The following is a 21047-nucleotide window of genomic DNA, read 5'->3' as shown; positions in this document are numbered from 1 at the left end:
ATCACCTTGTCAGTGTGATCTGCAAAAATATTGCCTGGGATTTTGGTAAGGATTCTGTTGAATCTATAGACTGCTTTAGGGAATACTGCCATCTTAACAATATTGTCTCTCAATCCATAAACATGGGATGTCTTTCCATTTCTTTAGATCTTCTTTAATTTCTTCCCAAGATTTTTTTAGTTTTCATTGTATAGGTCTTGCACTTCTTTTGTTAAATTAATTCCTAAGATACTATTCTTTCTGATTCTATAGTAAATGGAATTGCTCTTAATTTAATTTTTGGATTGCTCATTGCTAGTGTTTAGAACTACAATTGATTCTTGTACATGTATTATTTTATATCCATTTTTTTCTGTTAAAATATTGTGAACATCTTTCTATGTCAGAAAATATAGTTCTATAACATCATTTTGGTGACCCTGTAATATTTCACTTTAATATCTTATTTAATAAAAATATTTAATAGAAATCCACTGTAATATTTTATCTAACCAGCTCTTTACTATTAGACATTTAGGTTATTTTAAATTAAAAAACAAACTAAAATAACTCTGATACATACTTGCCACTAAATTTTTGCAAACTTTCTTAATTATTTCCTGGATATAAATGTCCACAAGTGGAGTTGTTAGGGCAAAATATATGCACATTGAAGTCATTTGCTAAGTGCTGCAAACATTGCCCACCTGAAAAGCTATACGTTTTGTTTTTGTTTTTGTTTTCAACCAAGGCTGTGATATTTGATTCCCTTAATTCTGTTTTTTAAATTAATTAATTAATTAATTTATTTATTTATTTTTAAAAAGGCTTTCCTAGTTTGATAGGTGAAAGATGAGTCTCATTGGTGCTTTGCTTGCATTTCAATTCCTAGGAAGGTCAAAAAAATTTTCATATGTTTATTCCCCCTGCTAACTATCTTAGGTTTCCTAGCCTTGAGTATTCCACTGTTTATAGTTTTGTGAAAGCAATTTGTATATTAAAGTTATAAATCCTATGTCCTTTCTGGTAAACATTCTCTCCTCATGTGTTTGCCATTTTTGTTTAGTTATGGTGCTTTTGGATATACAAAACTTTCAGTTTCTCTGTCAACTTATCAGTCCTTGTGGTTTCTCCTTTTGGTGTTATACTCACAAATTTCTTTCCCCCTCTTTTTATTTTTGAAGAACAAACAAGATTAAGCCTTCTTCCTAGCACATATCCCAGTATTTAATAAATATGCTGGTCACTTCTCACTCCTTTCAACTGTACCGTCTTTTATGGCTATCTCAATCTTTGCTCAAGCAATGTTCTCACACCCTCCCTCTTTTCCCCTTCTCCTTCCTCGACAGCTCCAACCCTACTTCTCAGAGGCACTCTGGTCAGTCCTGGCCGGGGCAGAAGGGACACTCTCCCTGAATTGCTTAGAGCCCCTTAAGAGGGCTCGGTTTTGGGGAGACATCCTGCAAAGAAGACCAAATCTCGGCCCCGGGATGGGTGTGTCCTCTGCTCAGACGCCAGCGCGACAGCTCCAGTAATTCGCTCAACATCTCTCAGTTTATCTGTAAAATTTAGCAGATCGGGCATCTAAAGACATTCCCCCAAGGTGTTTTCGCAGCTTGGCAAACTACAACCTGAGCTAGCGGTTGTCTTTTAAATGTGCACGTTCCGCCACTCCCCATTCCCCGTGAGCTCCTTCGACCCCAGACTCCGAATGTGGTTGTAGTGCCGCAGATATTATTGGCGCACACAGTTGGAGAAATTGACGCGACCTGTCTTTTGACAATTGAGACGTCCGGGAAACCACAATGCCTTTGATGTAAGCTCTGCAGGCAGTGCCAATGTGCTCTGACGTCTCTCTCACCCAAGCCTTCCCCCTTGTCCGAGGTCCAGAGCTGGCCTTCATGACTGGTCTGAGACCGTGAGTCGCTGGAGAGGAGAACTCTGATTGCTGAGCGGGGCGTGGGAAGGTGGGGCGGTCGCGGCCCCCGCCTCAGCCGCCCGGGTGAGAGCCCGGGAACGCCTTTCGCTCTCCCCGCCCGCGAAGTCTGCAGGGCGCAGCGCGCTGCAGAGAGCTGGCCTGCCGGCCCGAGGCTGGGCGCTGTCAGTTCCTGCTCCGGCCGCGGCAGGTTCCACACCAGAGGAGCCGCCCGCACGCCGCGGGCTCCCGGCGCGTGGGGCGGGGGCGCGCATCGGCCGCCGCCCACGCGCGGGGGCTGAGCTCGCCCCTCCCGGGAGGATCGCGCGCTGCAGGATGGCGGCGGCCGCGCGGGCTCCAGGCTGGGCATCCAGGCTAGTCCCGCTGCTCCTGCTGCTGCTGCCGCCGCCCGCCGTGAGCCCCGCTCGGGAGCCCCGTGCCGCGGCCCGGCTCAGCCTGCACCCGCCCTACTTCAACCTGGCCGAGGCGGCGAGGATTTGGGCCACCGCCACCTGCGGAGAGCGGGAACCGGGCGGCGCGCGGCCCCGGCCCGAGCTCTACTGCAAGTTGGTGGGGGGCCCCACCGCCCCGGGCAGCGGCCACACCATTCAGGTACGGTCCTGGGAGCGAGCGAAGGGGGCGGGGGGCGAGGGGCGGGCCCCCTCCCCGCGCTGGCCAGCGACCCGGAGCAGAAGGAGGGGGCCCTTTCCCCGCGAGCGCTAGGGATCCCAGGCGACCGGGAAGGGCTCCCCCAGGCCCCGCGCGGACCGGCGACCCTGGGAGGTGGGCTCGGTGCCCCGGAGCGATCCTGCGGGAGCTCCTCTCTTGCCAATTCGCCGCCGAGGCCGGGACCAGTAGAGTGCGCGAGCTAAGTGAAGGCTGAGGTTAAGTTTGCGGGCGCAGCAGAGAAAGTCCCGAGGTGCGCTCCGGGGTGCCTGAAACCGTCTCCCCATCCTGCCTCCGTCACTCAGGTAGCGCCCCGCCAGGCCATGAGTGCCCCTCCCTCCCCCCCCCCAGCTTCACTGGCGCGCCTCCTTCCAGGCCCTTCTGTCTCCCCGACCTTATTCGGAGAAGTTGGTAGCAGTGGGTTTCCGTGGCGTGTTGGGAGAGAACTTTTAGGTTATATCTGCAGCATCACTCCGATGGTGCCCCTCACGGCACTGCCCGAAGCGCCACCGCTCAGGGTCACTGGGGCGAATGAGACTTGAAATGGGCAGAGATGGGCACGGCGCTCAGGGGCCATCAGACTCATCCCGCGAACACCTGGTGTAAATGATAGTGTTGCTGGTGCTTAATCAGCATCTGGAGGTGTGCCAGGTCTTTACACAGGGCCCCTCACAACAGCGCTGGGAACCGGAGCGGGTGAGCAGGTTAGGAAACGTGCCAGAGTCTTAACGTAGGGCAGCGGGATTTGAACCCAGTCCTGACTGGAAATCCTCTTTACACTGAGCCGTGATTCATAATTGCCTCCCTTGTTCTACTGGGAACTATTGCTGAGGAATGGGAAAGTGCTGCCGGAAGAGGGAGTAATTTTGGAGCTTGGGCCCCAAAGGCAAAAGATTGTCATTGAGAATCTAGGTCATGGTTTAGAAACTCTTGGTTGCGCACTTCATAAACGACAAATTGTTGAACATGCAATGCCAGTAAGTGCTTATTTACTTATAAATTATATGCATGTATTGCTTTATTAATATATTGTGTGTACTAGAAGACAGGCAAGAATAGAAATAAAAAGATAAAATAACAATGATGAAAATACTTTTAAATTTTCTTTATTAACAGCGCCAAATAATTTTGCTTTCTCTAAATATTTAATTTCTGATTGTAACTATTTATAAATATACAAATGTAATTATGTATATCATTATTTTTGACAAGTTTAGCTTAGCACTTACGATCTGGCAATTCAAGGTTGGTTTTACATTAATAGTCGAAATTAGTAGTTGTCATAGCTGAAAAGATACCTCAAAAATCTGTAGATTCAAGGAGAAGGACCACTGCATTGACCAGTGAGCTCCAGAACCAGCTACATAATTCACAGAGCCCAGTGCAAAATGAAAATCTGAGCCCCTTGTTCACAGATTATGAATTTCAAGATGGTGATAGCAGAGCATCAAATTAAGTGAGGGGCCTTTCAGAGCATGGGGTTCTGTGTAACTGCACAGGTCTGATACTGTCTGAATTCACTAAATCATGGTACTCATATTTCTGCCCCATCCTTCAATCATTCTAAAAAAATTTTAGAGTAGACCCTTGACCAGTCAATGTTTGCTTTTCAGGTGGCATTTAGTACTTCCTGGTGGGAAGGTATTATGTTTTAATGGTTTAAAAAAATAGATTCAAAACTCACTGCAAGTAGTTTTCTGGAAAATATTAAAATACATTACAAAATTATGTGTCCAGGTTTTTAAACTGTGCAAATAGGAGAACTTTTAGAGTAACCCAGTTCCGTCTTTTCAGCAACAAAAAATGAAACATTTCCAAACATCTATTTTCCAAAACACTCTTTTCAAAAGCGTACATTTCTTTAGAATAGTATTTGCTTTTTCACACATTGCTGAAACAACACCTTTACTTTGGTAGGTACCTCTATTTTTTGGTAAATATTTATCAGGTGGTGTATTACTGGCAGCTACTTGTCATCCCAGAAAAAGCAAATTTGGAATTTTTTGTGAAAAAAAATTGTGACTCATCTTTAAATTTCAAAGTCTTTTAAGTACTTTACCATGAGATAAGCAGTAGATCTGTGTCATCAAAAGAATTTCTTTGTTACTCCTCATTTTAGTACAAGATTGGAACTGTTCTGCTGTCTAGGGGAATAGAATCCCCATGTCCACTTAACCAGGCCCACGTAAGCTTCGCTGTGTCATGGTCAGATGAGAGCCTGATGGAACCCCTCCTCCTCTTCCCTTGGGCAGACAGACACTCAGGACCATTGTGACCAGCTGACTTGTGGACGGGGTAAAGGCCCTAAGCAGTCTGCACATTAAATACTAGTCAAACTGAATTTCTTCATTTTTAAGTAAAATATACACGTTTTGATAGTCCCTTCTGGCCACTGCATTGGATTACCTGGCACATCCAACTTTGGAGAGAGCTGTTCTGACTATGGGAAGAGTAAATGCAAGGGGAGGAAATTTTCAACTGTCTCCTCTCCCCTAGATTTGCCTGGGAATGGGCCAACCTTCATTCTCTGCAACTTCCATTTTCTTTTGAGAGCTCATAGGTTGGTACTACCATCTTGGAGGTGCAGAAAAGTCATATTTTCTGTTCTGATTGAGTTTCCAGGATAGGTCCTCAAACCTTGGTTCACAGTCCTAGATAGAGTAGGAAGTGGCTTTCCTGAGGTCGTTCAGCAGACTGTATTTCTAGGCCAAGCTATAGCCTGTGGAAAAAGGATGCCATCTGGTGTTATACCTTATTCTTCCCTAAAAATAAAGGGTGAACAAGAGCTCTGCTGAATAGTGCTTTCTGCTTTCACAGCTGAGGGCTTGAAAAGATGTACTGATTGCTGATGTGAGAGGCTCTTACCTCATGAGGACAGAAGTGTGTTGGAGAAGAGACGGGGAAAGGGAGTTCTAGAAGCTGGGCTATTAGATGCTCACTCTAGGCCAGTGTTGGCAGCCGCTGGTGCAGACCCACCTTTCAGGAAACTGAGGGGTGATAGGAGAAGGGTGGGAGGTTATGACTGATCAGTTGGTTGTACCCGAATGATGATTATCTTGAATCTGTTTATGCTCAAGTTGGGAAATGGAGAAGAGTTAACTAAAACAGTTCTGTTTCTTTGAGCTTTCTAAAAAAAAATCTTTAGGGCTAGCCAGGATTCAGAATTTCAGGCCGGAAGGATTTTGCAAAAAGATGTAAAAAAAATGAGTAAAAATCGCATCTTAGAATAAAGCCTGGGTTTATGGTCCTGACTCTATAATAATAATGCTGATTCTTGAATGGTAGCATCTGTCAATAGGTAGGGCATTTTAAAAGTCTGAATTTTGTTTATTGTGTGAAAAATGTTCACTGTGGTTTCTCTGGATTTCAAATTCATTAAATAAGATTTTATATACTTGTTACTGCTCAGACATTAAGTTTTTGGTGTTTGAGAGTTCTTTGATTCAGGGATTTTGTCTGTCTGGTTCATAGCTGTATCCTATGCTTAGCACAAAGCCTGGAACAGTATATGTGCTTAGAAAATACTGAAGGAAAAGATAGTGTAATGAAGACACAGCTGAGGACTGTAAAGAAGTTAATATAAAGAATAGATAAGAAAAATGCATAAATTAATTCTATTCTGCTAAGAAGTTAAGTATGACTGAAATCTATCACACTTTATGCTTCAATTTTAAATGTTTCCTTATCTATGGAATCATAGGTATGATTATTATTATTTACTGACATCTGATAAAGATGATGGTAAAATGTAAGTGGAAGGCGGTATTGAAAATATAACCTTGTGTTTGGTTTAGCTTGGCAGAAACACTACACTCAAAAGGAGTGGCGTGAACATATTTACCAAACATACGATATCGATTTTGTTCAACACATCTTCCATTACGTTCCTTCGTTGCATTATAATTTATGCACAGGAATGTGTATCTAGTCTGAATGAAAATGGTAGAGGAGTGCACACATGTGAATTACAGCCAAGAGCAAGAATGCTTGCCACAAAGTGGTCTAGGTTGTGTGTTTGTGTAACTTGGACTAATGGCCATAAACAGGAAACTCAATTTCACTAAGGCTGTTTATAGAACCATTGTGAAAGAGAAACCATTTGTTAGCTTCAACAAGGGCCTTTTCCTTTGTGAAACTGATAGGAAAGTCTTGAGCAAAGGCTGAGAAATCAAAGACATTTACTATTCTGTTGATATATTTGTAACAATTCTTAGCGATAAGAGTTATTTTGAGACTTCAGACAAATGACTACAGTCAGCAATTTAAAGATGAATGATCCTTTTTATTTTTTTTTAATTTTTTTATTTTTTTTAAAGATTTTATTTATTTGAGAGAGAGAGTGAGAGAGGAAGAGGGTCAGAGGGAGAAGCAGACTCCCCACTGAGTGGGGAGCCCGATGTGGGACTCGATCCTGGGACTCCAGGATCACGACCCGAGCTGAAGGCAGTCGCTTAACCAACTGAGCCACCCAGGCGCCCTGAATGATCCTTTTTAAAAATGATTTTCCCCATAGTTCCGTGTGAACATTAGCTGAAGTTTAGCAATGAAAGTTTATGTGCGAATCATTCAAAGACAAACATAAATGTTTTCCTTTGGAGAGCCATGTTCACTCACCAGCAAAGGAACATGGTTCCACACACCAGAATGTCAGCAATTTAAATTTTTGCTTCAACAAATCACAGATTACTGGAGCTCATGGATCTTCAGGGTTGTGGAAGGTGAATAATTGGAAATGGGGATGTTCAGTCCTTGAATGGCAGGATTTTACTTCATGCTCTGAATTACCTATGCCATTGAGAACATGGATAATTTAACCTGAGAAAAAGAAGTAAATAGTATAAGGAAAGAGAAAGACAAAAGGTTATTAATTTCAGCCCCTCACTTATGAGAAAACTATACTTACTTAACCCATTACAGAAAGTTAGCTGTGTTCATTTTACCTCTTTAATGCATATATGAATGTGAAAACTACACATTTTCTTCATTTTTTTTTTTTAAAGATTTTATTTATTTATTTGACAGAGAGAGACACAGCGAGAGAGGGAACACAAGCAGGGGGAGTGGGAGAGGGAGAAGCAGGCTCCCCGCGGAGCAGGGAGCCTGATACGGGACTCGATCCCAGGACCCTGGGATCATGACCTGAGCTGAAGGCAGTCACTTAACCAACTGAGCCACCCAGGCGCCCCATTTTTTTTTTTTTTTTTTACCAAAACTAGTTTGAAGTATGTGAGTCATTTTTAACAGTTTTATTGAGGCATAATTTAAATACTATAACATGCGTCCATTGTAGGTGTGACTTAAATATTTTAAAATAAATTTATAGAGTTGTACAACTATCACTAGAATCTAGTTTTAGAACATTTCCATCAGCTCCAAATTTTCTCTGTGTCTACACACTCAATTTCTGCATCTATTTCCACTACTATGATTTCTGTCTCTAAAAATTTTTCATTTCTGTAAATTTCATATAAATGGAATTATACAATATGCGGTCTTTTGTGTCTAACTTTTTTTTAAGAGGGGGAGGAGGGTGGTAGGGGCAGAGGGAGAGGTAGAGAGTCTTAAGCTGACTCCACACCCAGCGAGGAGCTGGACACGGGGCTTGATCTCACGACCCTGAGACCAAGACCTGAGCCGAAATCAAGAGTTGAATGCTTAACTGACTGAGCCACCTGAGCGCCCCTTTTGTGTCTGACTTCTTTCACTAGGCATAATAATTTTGAGGTTGGTTTTTTTTTTTTTTTTTTTTTTTTAAGATTTTATTTATTTATTTATTTGAGAGAGAGAAACAGCATGAGAGGGGAGAGGGTCAGAGGGAGAAGCAGGCTCCCCGCTGAGCCAGGAGCCCGATGTGGGACTCGATCCCAGGACTCCGGGACCATGACCTGAGCCGAAGGCAGTCGCTTAACCAACTGAGCCACCCAGGCGCCCTTGAGGTTGTTAATATTGCTGTATGATTTAGTAGTTTGCTTCTTTTTATTGCAGAAAATAGTATGCCATTGTATAGCTATACCTCATTTTCTATATCCAAATCATGGACATTTGGACTGTTTTTAGGTTTTGGCTACTATAAGTAATGCTGCTATGAACATTCACAAACAAATCTTTGTGTGGACATAAGTTTTCAGTTTTCTTGGGTTGATTCCTAGGGGTGGAATTGCTGGATCACATAGTAAATTTATGTTTAAGTTTTTGAGAAACTACCAATTATTGAAATGGAGTACTGATGTCTCCAATTAATGTTATGGAACTATTTGTCCCTTCAGTTCTGTCAATTTTTGCTTCATGTATATTTGAGGCTTTTTTTGTTTGGTATAGATATATTTACACTGTTATATCTTCTTGAAGGATTGGCCCTTCTATCAATGTGTCATGTGTGTCTTTATCTTTTGTAACAATTTTTGACTTAAAGTTTATTTTGTCTGATATTAGTATAACCACCCCATCTCTCTGGATTATCATTTGCATAGAATATCTTTTTTTGTCCTTCAATTTTCAATTTATTTGTGTCTTTGGATCTAAAGTGAATCTTTTGTAGATCTGCATTGTGGCTTTTTTTTTTTTTTAAATCCATTCTGCAAATTTTTGCCTTTCCGTTGCTAAGTCTAATCCATTTACATTTAAAGTGATTACTATAAGGAGGACCTTATTTCTGCTATTTTGCTATTTGTTTTCTATATGTCTTATATTTTTTGGTTCCTCAATTCCTCTGTTACTACCTTCTTTTGTGTTTAATTTCTTTTTCTTTTTTTAAAGATTTTATTTATTTATTTGACAGAGACACAGCAAGAGAAGGAACACAAGCAAGGGGAGTAAGAGGGGGAGAAGCAGGCTTTCCGCTGAGCAGGGAGCCTGATGCGGGGCTTGATCCCAGGGCCCTGAGATCATGACCTGAGCCAAAGGCAGACACTTAACGACTGAGCCACCTAGGCACCCCCAATTTCTTTTTCTAATGAACGATTTTCATTTCCTCCTCATTTACTTTTCTATATATTTTAAAATTATTTTCATAGTGGTTACTCTGGGGATTAGAATTAACACCCTAAGTTTGTAACAGTCCAGTTTGAGTTGATATCAGATTAGCTTCAGTAGCATCTAAAACTCTGCTTCTATACAGGTCTGTCCCCCCTCTTTATGATGTTATTGTCACAAATTAGATCTTTACACACTGTTGCCCATTGACATAAATATATAATTATTGTTCTGTGCATTTGTTTTGTAAATCATATGGGAAAAACCAAAAATCCAATAATTCTGGCTTTTGTATTTATTTATGTAGTTAACTATACTGGTGTTTTTTATTTCTTTGTATGGCTTTTAGTTATTGTCTAGTATCCTTTCATCTCAGCTAAAGGACTCCTTTAGCATCTCTAGCCTTTTAGCCTTCAATAGGGCAGGTCTACCAGCAACAAACTCCTTCAGCTTTTGTTTATTTGGGAATGTCCTAATTTCTCCCTCATTTTTGAAGGATAATTTTACCAGGTATGGCATTCTAGACGGCAGTTTTTTCCTTTCAACATTTTAAATATATCATCTCAATGCCTTCTGGCTTCCATGGTTTCTGATGAAAAATAGGCTGTTAATCTTATTGAGGATCCCTTGTATGTGATAAATTGCTTCTCTTTTTCTGTTTTCAAGATTTTCTCTTTGTCTTTTGACAGTTTCATTGTAATGTGTCTTGGTGTGGATCTCTTTGAGTTTGTCCTTCTTGGAGTTTGTTAAGTTTCTTGGATGTGTAGATTCATGTCTTTAATCAGATTTGGGACGTTTCAACCATTATTTCTTCCAGTATCCTTTCTGCCTCTTTCTCGTTCTTCTGTGAGACTCCCATAATGTGTATATTGGTCCATAGGTCAAGGTCCTACAGGTGCTTTGAGCTTTTTTATTTTTGTTCATTCTTTTTTCTTTCTTATTCTCAGGCTAGATATTTTCAACCAACTTATCTTTAAGCTCACTGATTATAAGTTGTTGTAGGTTTTTGAATAGATTGCAGAGTTCTGAAAATGTTCATTTTGACAGCTTTTTTTGTGAAATTAATTGTTGCTTTAGTGGAGGAACAGATCCTTGAAGCTCTCTCCTCTGCCATTTTTGTTGACATCCTTACATCTTCTTTTTGAGTGCATCCTTGCTTTCTGGTACTATAACATGTTCCAGGGCCATTTTTAATTTTTTTTGCTCCTGACTTGGAACCAACTGGTCTTTCAAGGAGCATTGTTTATTTATTTATTATTATTATTATTGTTTATTTATTATGGGTGTGGTATTTGGAAACCAAGATGTGGGTATCAGGTAAATGCTCATTGTTACTAGTGTATCATTGCTTTTAGACCCTTTCAGTGGGCAGAGCTAGGAAATATATGAATATCTACTAATTTATATATGCACACACATCTACACTGGAGATGCAATTGATTTTTGCATATAGGTCTTGTATCCTATGACCTTGCTGTAGTTCTTTTGTAGACTCTTCAGTATTTTCTACATACAGAATTACATGTGTTTTATTTTTTCATTTCCAATCTGTATGCCTTTAATTTCTTTCTTTTTTTTTTTTTTAACTCATTCATTCATCACAAACACTTATTAAGTGGGTCTTACATGCCAGGCATCATGTTTGATGCTGAGGATGCAAAAATGATCCAGACATGATCTTTCTGTAGATTACTAGTGTTTTTATGGCCTAATTTTCTTAAAAGACCAGAGAAACTCCTATGAGGGAAAATAGGATATCATCTTATTGTATATATCTTCAAATTACTCTCATTTAGAGGTGACTAACTCTGGCTCTACAATCATGTAGACCCAAGTTTGAATTTTAACTCTAAAGCTCTTTGACCTTGGAAAATTGCATAATCTCAGTTTCCGCATATATAAAACAGAATTAATAATAGTGTCTATCTCACACATGTATTGGGAGGATAAAAAGCACTCAGCATATATTGTGGCACATAGTGCTCAGTAAATGTGTTTTTTCATGGTATGAAAAAATTGTTAGGTAAGATTTCTAAAGTGGTGAACTACAACAATGATTTTCCACAATAGTCATTTAAAATTTTTGAGTAAAAAATTCTTTTTTTTTTTTTTTTTAAGATTTTATTTATTTATTTCACAGAGACAGAGATAGCGAGAGCAGGAACACAAGTGGGGGAGTGGGAGAGGGAGACGCAGGCTTCCTGCTGAGCAGGGATCCTGACGTGGGATTCGATCCCAGAACCCTGGGATCATGACCTGACCTGAAGGCAGATGCTTAACGACTGAGCCACCCAGGCGCCCTTTTTTTAATTTTTTAAGATCTTATTTATTTGGAGAGAGAATGTGAATGAGTGGTGGGAGGAGCAAAGGGAGAGGGAGGGAGAATCCCAAGCAGACTCCTCACTGAGCATGGAGCCCTACACAGGGCTCAATCTCAGGACCCTGAGATCATGACCTGAGCCAAAATCAAGAATCAGACACTTAACTGAGCGAGCCATCCAGGCACCCCTAAAATATTATTTTGATAATGAAGTGTACAGTGCATTATATACTGAACATATTTGGCATGCTAAATTATCCACAGGCAAAGTGACTCTTCTAGGATAACAATGTTAAATTGTTTTGGTACTGTGTTGATAACTAATTTAGATATTATTTGTTTACACAGGGACACATTTTTATGGCAATTAAAGAGTTATTTTGGGGGGAGGGCAGCCATGGAATTGGACGAGGAACAGCTGTCCACACAGCCAGCCTTGGAGACCGAGGGGTTGCACTTCCTGCAGGTCACAGTGAGCCCCCTGCTAGTCCCTATGGCTGGCACATCACCCGCTGAAGGTGTTCAGCTGCATCCTTCTCTGTGTGGTGTTTCAGAAGCTTTCCACCCAGCTGAGGGCCTTGAGGCAGAGGCAGCTGGATGGCTGTGGAACCTGATGTCATTAAAGGACAAGAGGCTGTAGCAGCTGCTTGTTTGAAAATGCAAGAGGAATTAAAGGCACAGGGTGAAAAGTATAAGGAAAAACTAAGACAGTTCAAAGAACAAAAAAAGGAGACAGAAGATTGGAATGTGGGACAGCATGCAAGAAGGAAAAATGTACAATGGAAATGTAAGAAAGCCCCCAGAAGAAGAGAGTGCTGGGCTTTCAATCTCATCGGTCATTGTGAAATGAAAATCTGACAGAAAGCCTTTGCGGGGAGGTGGTTACCACCCTTTGTCTGGTGAAGGAGGTGGAACCTACTCCTGGAGACCTGGGCAGAGGCACATCATGAGGTAGATGAGGCTGAGAATCTTGTTAGTGATGCCTTTGACGTTAGCAGGATGAATCCTTAACCCTCAATTCGGTTGCCTGATGCACGTTTTTCACAGTGACTAGCCATGGGGGGGAGGTTTATTTCTTTTCTTTACTACACCTGTACCTTTAATGGTTGATGTCAGCATAGGACATAGACATCAGCACCAGCAGTAGGGGCAGTTGGTCACACTTCACTAAAGCCAGTGACTGCATTCACTGATTTCATAGGTAATTGCTAGTTGGTAGATAAAGGCCTCTGGGTGATTAACAGTCTTGATAAAAGAGATCTAGTAATGGTTCTTCAAGTTAGAAGCCCCAGCTGGTATGAGAGTCTCTGTGACAGGTTGTGCTGAATGATGTCTTTCTTGTAAATGGTGAGCCCACCAGTGAGGATTTCTGATGCAGACAGATGATGGGGTTGTTTCTACATATTTATTGTTATGTACAGAACTTTGGAAAAAAGAAACTGTAAATATTTTAAAAAATGCAAAGAACATTTTTAGCATCTTTATTAAATTCAAGGAAACTCTTTATGAACTTGAATTTGTCTATCAAACACTAAACAACTTTTTAGCATTCCAAAAAAAGTAACCATTCCATTCCATTCTGGAACCATTTGCCTAGTGAGGAAAAAGTTTCATTAAATGGTGCCTCAGTGGTCTTAGTCAGTGGAATTGACTGTATACATGGGCTTCTGGCCAAGGGACATGTGGGGGCTGAAATCCAGCCTGGGCAAGGCTCTATCTGCTCAGAGGCAGTGAGACTTTTTTCTGCTTCATAAAAAAAAAAGAGCTTTTTGCATGAGCTAGCAGGGCGTTGATTAGATCCCTCATGCCAACAGGGTGGAAAATGCCCTGGGGAAAGCCAACTCATTGAATCTCATGTGTCCTGCCATTTTTTCAATGTTACTGTATTTTCTTAGTGGTTTTCCCATCCTAGATGCTCAGAAAACACATGTGAAATTAATAAATGAACATTAGCTAGAGAGAAATATGGGTTTTAATGAGATTATTTATGCAGAGCTTAACTGTGAGAAGTGGGAAAAAGAATTCTCCACTACTTTCAAGTTATGCCATTTACTGCATATACTGTGTACAGAAATGATACAAATAAAGAGGCAGAAGGGTGAGCAGGGAGAACAGCCTAGTGATCAGGGGACTTACTCCCCTGCTCAGTGCAAGGTATTAGTTTAACACACACTTATATAACACTTACTGATGCTTGGCACTGTTCTAAAGCACCTTACATGTACTGAATTCTTCATCCTCATAACCACTTATGAAGGGGCTACTCTTAGTGTGCTCATTTTACAGATGAGAAAACTGAAGCACAGAGAGGTTAAGTGATTTGTTTAAGATCAGAATGCTACTACGTGGTATGGCCAGGGACTCCAGCTGCAGAGTTCATGCTCATACCCATCTACTAACTATTCCTTCCTCAGAGTTGCAGCCAAACAGTGCACCATCTTGCTAATTCCATTCATTATCTTGGAGCCATTTATCTTCATGTCTGGTGTCCTTATTAGCTAGATCTTGAGCTCTCTGAGGGTGGGGCCACAGTTTCCTGCTCGTGTCTGTCTTCCCTGTAGCAGCATGTCACGGATACTCCATAGATGATTTTTGAAGAAACTTTCAAAGGACAACACCATCATAGAATTTTCCCATTGGAGCAACACCTGGATAGAAGTGCTGTTTGACAAAAAAAATACCTGAATTTCAACAACCTGCCTTTGGAAGGCAGGTGTGGCCCTGATGTGTTAAATTTCAAAGTAGAGGTATCTGATAACAGCGGCCAAGACCAAGAAGCTACAAGAGACAAGAAAGGTTCCTTCCTCTACAGATTTCAGAGGAAGCAGGGCCCTGCCAACACCTTGATTTCAGTCTTTTAGCTTCCAGAATCGAGACAAGACATTTCTGTTGTTCTCAGCCACCCAGTTTATGGTACTTTGCTATGGCAGCCCTGGGAGGCTAATACAGTAACTGTTTGTCTTTTGGGCTGCCATAACAAAGTAGTATAGATTGGGTCACTTATAAACAACAGAAATTTATTTCTCACAGTTCTGGAGGCTGGGAAATCCAAGGTCAAGGTGTGGGCAGGTTCAGTGTCTGGTGAAGACCCACTTCTAGTTCATGTTTTTTCGCTGTGTCCTCACATGGTAGGAGAGGTGAGCGATCTCTCTGGGTCCTCTCTTATAAAGACACTCATCCTATTCAGCTCATCCTCATACCATCATCTTGGGGGTTAGGACTTAACATATGGAATTGCGGGAAGGGGGACACACAAATATGCAGTCCATTGCAGTCATTTAACTTTAAATCAGATAACCAGTCTCTTAATCAGTCAGCTGTACTTACTGACTATTCAGTGTGTGAGTTATCTGTGTGTGGGAGAGTGAGGATGAAGGGCACTGTATGAGGCCCCCGGGGTAGTTCTAGGCTCTCTGTTCTTGAGACTTCGCAATCTGGCAACTCAAAGTGTAGTCTCGAAATAGAATGAGGATTGCTCTTGGCTGAACAAATATTTAGGGATCACCCACCTTGAGGCATATTTATTTATTTATTTAAAGATTTTATTTATTTGGCAGAAAGAGACACAGCTAGAGAGGGAACACAAGCAGGGGGAGTGGGAGAGGGAGAAGCAGGTTTCCTGCAGAGCAGGGAGCCCTATGCAGGGCTTGATCCCAGGACCCTGGGATCATGACCTGAGCCGAAGGCAGATGCTTAACGACTGAGCCACCCAGGCGCCCTGAGGCATCTTTAAGTATGAAGAACGTATCAGAAGGGCATAAAGTAAGGATTGACTAATGCAGGTGAGACTCTGGGAGTTTGGGAACAATGGATACATGGATACCGTGAGCCTTGGATCCCTTTTGCACAGAGCCTGGTGGTTGGATGATTCCTTCACCACTAGTGAGGGCTGAGGGGCTGCGTCAGGGGAAGGATGGGGTGGGATTGTGAAATGAAAGGCCCAGTTCCCCATGTCCTGGGATTTGCTCTGCGGAGACTAAATATTGCTGAGGATTTGTGTGCACCAGAAGACATCGGTGGCCAAGATTCTAATCAAGGTCGTTTGCATAGTGATGTGAAGAGTACAAAAATTTCAGACTTTCAAATTTTCCTGTTGTCTTCTCTGTTTCCAGGTGGCTTTCCTATTTCATGGTGACAACTGATCACTTAATGTATCTTTAATGTGATCCTGAATGTTTTTAATGAACCAGAAAAATTAGAAAATGGTGGGAGACCCCATTAGGAAAATCTCTTAGTAAGAGTGCCATAAACTAGTTGAAGTTTTTTTTTTTCTTTCGTTTTCTTTCATTATCTTTTAGGTTAACTTAGTAGTCTTTTATCTGAGTAAAAATATAAAAATATTGAGGTTACTCTTTCTAACAGTAATAAAATCTTCGTTCCCTCTCTCTGAGCGCCATGTAACTCTTCGTACCTCCCATACACTTGGTGTCACCTGCAGCCTCCATTTTCTTTGATCACTTGCCTGCCTCGGTTCTGGGTGTTGTTCTCTCTGGCTATTACGTACAATGATTGTCACTCTAGCTTAGGAGGATTGGAGCTGAAATAAATTACATTTAGAACTGCTCGACCAACCACAAGGAAGATGAGGCCGGCGGCTTTCAGAATCATGACAGAGATGTTTGCAACCGGTGGCTCTCCATCTTCACTGAAGACAAATAGAAGGGGATGTGTAATGTTGCATCACAAAGGATTGGGATCAGCTGTGAGCAGAACTGCCTATGCAGAGTGCACTGCATCACTGAAAGGGCTTTTAAAGAAGAGGGGATGAGAGTCCTTTACTAGGTCAAAATCCCGTGTGTCATCTTGTAGGCCCATCTGCAGATAATTAGAAGGCTTTGACTGGCAGGCCTCCTGGTGGAAGCTGCCCTCCCCACACCGGACCTGTACACAGTGAGTACGTTGCACTTTTCTGCAGGGAGTTAGAACCAAGGGTTCAGGTCCCCCTGGACCAGCCATGCTCGTACGCGTCTCTGCATTCCCAGCCCAGGAGCCTTGAATCCGAGGCCTCCAGTGGAGGTACCTGGTACTTCCCAGGTGCCTGCCCTGAGACTTATGGGCTGCTCTGGCTGAGGCCCTTTTCCCCATGCTGACTGGGTATTTTTCTACTCCCGCTCTCTCCTCCTTACCCTCAATCCTCTGGGCTCATAAAAAGGCAGGAGCCTTTTGTTTGGGTAGTGGGATACTTCTCCTGTCATCTGACCCCTGCCTGGTGCTGTTTCATGGGGGAAAAACAGAACACTGGGATGCTGGCATCTTTGCCTCTTGCCTTCACTGTTGCAGTGAATGAATAAGGTCTCGAGTGTTACTTTCAGATTGGCTTGTTGTCCTCATTGACCATCTCAGCACCTGGAAGCTCAACTGGAGTTGGTAGAACTTTTGTGGATGATATTTTTAAAAGGTTTATTTATTTATTTGAGAGAGGGAAAGAGAGAGAGGGAGCAAGTGCAGGGTTGGGGAGGAGCAGAGGGAGAGGGAGAGGGAGAGAGAATCCTCAAGCCGACTCCCCACTGAGCACGGAGCGTGATGCAGGGCTCGATCCCATGACCCTGAGATCACGACCTGAGCCAAAATCAAGAGTCAGATGCTTCACCGACTGAGCCACCCAGGCACCCCTGGATGATTCTTAATGTAGATTCTTATCAACGAAGGCAAGAACTGCTACCTGGGGATGTGTGTGTACACACACTTGTGTGTGATATTCATCCACTCCTGTATTGAACAAATATTATTGACATGTATGTGCCAGGCACAGAGGAGACTGGGAATACAAATCTGAACAAGGCAAGAAAGGGCTCTGCCTACATGGAGGTGACATTCTATGGGGAGACTGCAACCAGTGAATAAATATACACAATAATTATGGATTGTGGTTGTATCTTGGAGAGAATAAGCAGGATTTTGTTAAAGTGATTGATGAAGGCAAGCTTCTCTAGGTTCGGTAGATGGAGAAGCTTTTCTAAGGATGTGTTATTGATACAGCATCTGGGGGTTGAGAAGAAATCAGCCCCATGAAGAGGGTGGGAAAATGTGTTCCATTTAGAGGGACCAACAGGTACAGGGACTATGAGGTGGGAAAATGCATGGCGTGTTCTAAGAATTCAGAAAGCCGTGCTGCCCTCGTTGTTACGTATTTTGAATGTTATGCCCGAGTGAGATCTCTGTAGCCCTTCCAGAATTTATAAATGCTTCGTTTTATTTTTGTGTGTATTTATACCCTTTCCAGTCCTCAAAAGAATTGAGGGGACTGATGAAATTTAAAAACTTTGAACAAAAGAGTGGAGGGAATGGGACAATGGGAAAATAAAGCCATGAAGAGTATAATTACTTCAGAAGAAGATTAATAACTGAAAGGGAATTGAAAGGGAAAAGCTTGGCTTGAGGAATGAATCAGGTCAGGGTCAGACTGTGTCCCCCAAGGGCAGTGTCTGGCTCTTAGCAGGTCAGTAGTTGGTGGTTGAATGAATACACTATTAGCGCAGACGTGTTCTCATAAATCTAGGCTTTGGCATGAAACTCTCAGGAGGAAGTACTTTGGGTTTGGGGGCTCGAGGGGGCAGGCGTAAATGTGACCTGGCCTACTTTGTAAACCTGAACTTGTGTTAGAGCAGGCCACTTACATGCAAGTACAGGTACCGAGGGACCCCTTCTTGCCAGTGAAATGCCAACACAGTGTAGAGAGAACAAGAGGATAGAGGGAGAAGTAGAAAGAAGAGGAATGTATGGAGACCATTAAAATATGAGTTTAAAGACTTCCGGAAGGAATTTCTTGGGTTCTTTCTTTTTTTTTTTTTTTAATTTTTTTATTGTTATGTTAATCCCCATACATTACATCATTAGTTTTAGATGTAGTATTCTATGATTCATTGTTTGTGCATAACACCCAGTGCTCCATGTAGAACGTGCCCTCCTCAATACCCATCAACAGGCTAACCCATCCTCCCACCACCCTCCCCTCTAGAACCCTCAGTTTGTTTTTCAGAGTCCATCATCTCTCATGGTTCGTCTACCCCTCCGATTTCCCCACCTTATTTTTCCCCTCCTGCTACCTTCTTTTTTTTTTTTCTTAACATATATTGCATTATTTGTTTCAGAGGTACAGATCTGAGATTCAACAGTCTTGCACAATTCACAGCGCTTACCAGAGCACATACCCTCCCCAGTGTCTATCACCCAGTCACCCCATCCCTCCCACCCCACCCCCGACTCCAGCAACCCTCAGTTTGTTTCCTGAGATTAAGAATTCTTCATATCAGTGAGGTCATATGATACATGTCTTTCTCTGTTTGACTTATTTCGCTCAGCGTATACCCTCCAGTTCCATCCACGTCATTGCAAATGGCAAGATCTCATTCCTTTTGATGGCTGCATAATATTCCATTGTATATATATACCACATCTTCTTTATCCAGTCATCTGTCGATGGACATCTTGGCTCTTTCCACAGTTTGGCTATTGTGGACATTGCTGCTATAAACATCGGGGTGCACGTACCTTTTCGGATCCCTACTTTTGTATCTTTGGGGTAAATACCCAGTAGTGCAATTGCTGGATCATATGGTAGCTCTATTTTCAACTTTTTGAGGAACCTCCATACTGTTTTCCAGAGTGGCTGCACCAGCTTGCATTCCCACCAACAGTGTAGGAGGGTTCCCCTTTCTCCGCATCCCCGCCAACATCTGTTGTTTCCTGACTTGTTAATTTTAGCCATTCTGACTGGTGTGAGGTGGTATCTCATTGAGGTTTTGATTTATATTTCCCTGATGCCGAGTGATGTTGAGCACTTTTTCATGTGTCTGTTGGCCGTTTGGATGTCTTCTTTGGAGAAATGTGTGTTCATGTCTTCTGCCCATTTCTTGATTGGATTCTTTGTTCTTTGGGTGTTGAGTTTGATAAGTTCTTTATAGATTTTGGATACTAGCCCTTTATCTGTTATGTCATTTGTAAATATCTTCTCCCATTCCGTCGGTTGTCTTTTGGTTTTGTTGACTCTTTCCTTTGCTGTGCAGAAGCTTTTTATCTTGATGAAGTCCCAATAGTTCATTTTTGCCTTTGCTTCCCTTGTCTTTGGGGATGTTTCTAGGAAGAAGTTGCTGCGGCTGAGGTGGAAGAGGTTGCTGCCTGTGTTCTCCTTTAGGAATTTGATGGACTCCTGTCTCACATTGAGGTCTTTCAACCATTTTGAGTCTATTTTTGTGTGTGGTGTAAGGAAATGGTCCAGTTTCATTCTTCTGCATGTGGCTATCCAATTTTCCCAACACCATTTGTTGAAGAGACTGTCTTTCCTGCTTTGTCAAAGATGAGTTGACCATAGAGTTGAGGGTCCATTTCTGGGCTCTCTATTCTGTTCCATTGATCTATGTGCCTGTTTTTGTGCCAGTACCATACTGTCTTGATGATGACAGCTTTGTAATAGAACTGGAAGTCTGGAATTGTGATGCCGCCAGCTTTGCTTTTCTTTTTCAACATTCCTCTGACTATGCGGGGTCTTTTCTGGTTCCATACAAATTTTAGGATTATTTGTTCCATTTCTTTGAAAAAAGTGGATGGTATTTTGATGGGGATTGCATTGAATGTGTAGATTGCTCTAGGTAGCATTAACATCTTCACAATATTTGTTCTTCCAATCCATGAGCATGGAACGCTTTTCCATTTCTTTGTGTCTTCCTCAATTTCTTTCATGAGTATTTTATAGTTTTCTGAGTACAGATCCTTTGCCTCTTTGGTTAGATTTATTCCTAGGTATCTTACGGTTTTGGGTGCAATTGTAAATGAGATCGACTCCTTAATTTCTCTTTCTTCTGTCTTGTTGTTGGTGTATAGGAATGCCACTGAATTCTGTGCATTGATTTTATATCCTGCCACTTTACTGAATTCCTGTATGAGTTCTAGCAGTTTTGGGGTGGAGTCTTTGGGGTTTTCCACATAAAGTATCATATCATCTGCAAAGAGTGAGAGTTTGACTTCTTCTTTGCCAATTTGGATGCCTTTTATTTCTTTTTGTTGTCTGATTGCTGTGGCTAGGACTTCTAATACTATGTTGAATAGCAGTGGTGATAGTGGACATCCTTGCCGCGTTCCTGACCTTAGGGGGAAAGCTCTCAGATTTTCCCCATTGAGAATGATATTTGCTGTAGGTTTTTCATAGATGGCTTTTATGATATTGAGGTATGTACCCTCTATCCCTATACTCTGAAG

The 21047-nt window shown here is 42.0% G+C and overlaps 1 protein-coding gene across 1 annotated transcript in view; it reads left to right on the top strand.

Annotated features, from left to right (window-relative positions):
• Nucleotides 1-1856: 1856 nt before the first annotated feature.
• Nucleotides 1857-21047, top strand: part of LAMA3 (laminin subunit alpha 3) — a 268035-nt gene continuing 248844 nt past the window's right edge. The window contains exon 1 of the mRNA XM_034996262.1: nt 1857-2506. Coding sequence (XP_034852153.1) covers nt 2231-2506 — 276 coding nt within the window. The 5' untranslated portion in view covers nt 1857-2230. The remainder of the gene's footprint in view (nt 2507-21047) is intronic.

This window comes from Mirounga leonina, unplaced genomic scaffold (assembly GCF_011800145.1).
Source record: "Mirounga leonina isolate KUSES-001 unplaced genomic scaffold, KU_Mleo_1.0 Mir_93, whole genome shotgun sequence".
Taxonomy (NCBI): Eukaryota; Metazoa; Chordata; class Mammalia; order Carnivora; family Phocidae; genus Mirounga; species Mirounga leonina.
This window is presented reverse-complemented; position numbering and strand designations above follow the sequence as displayed.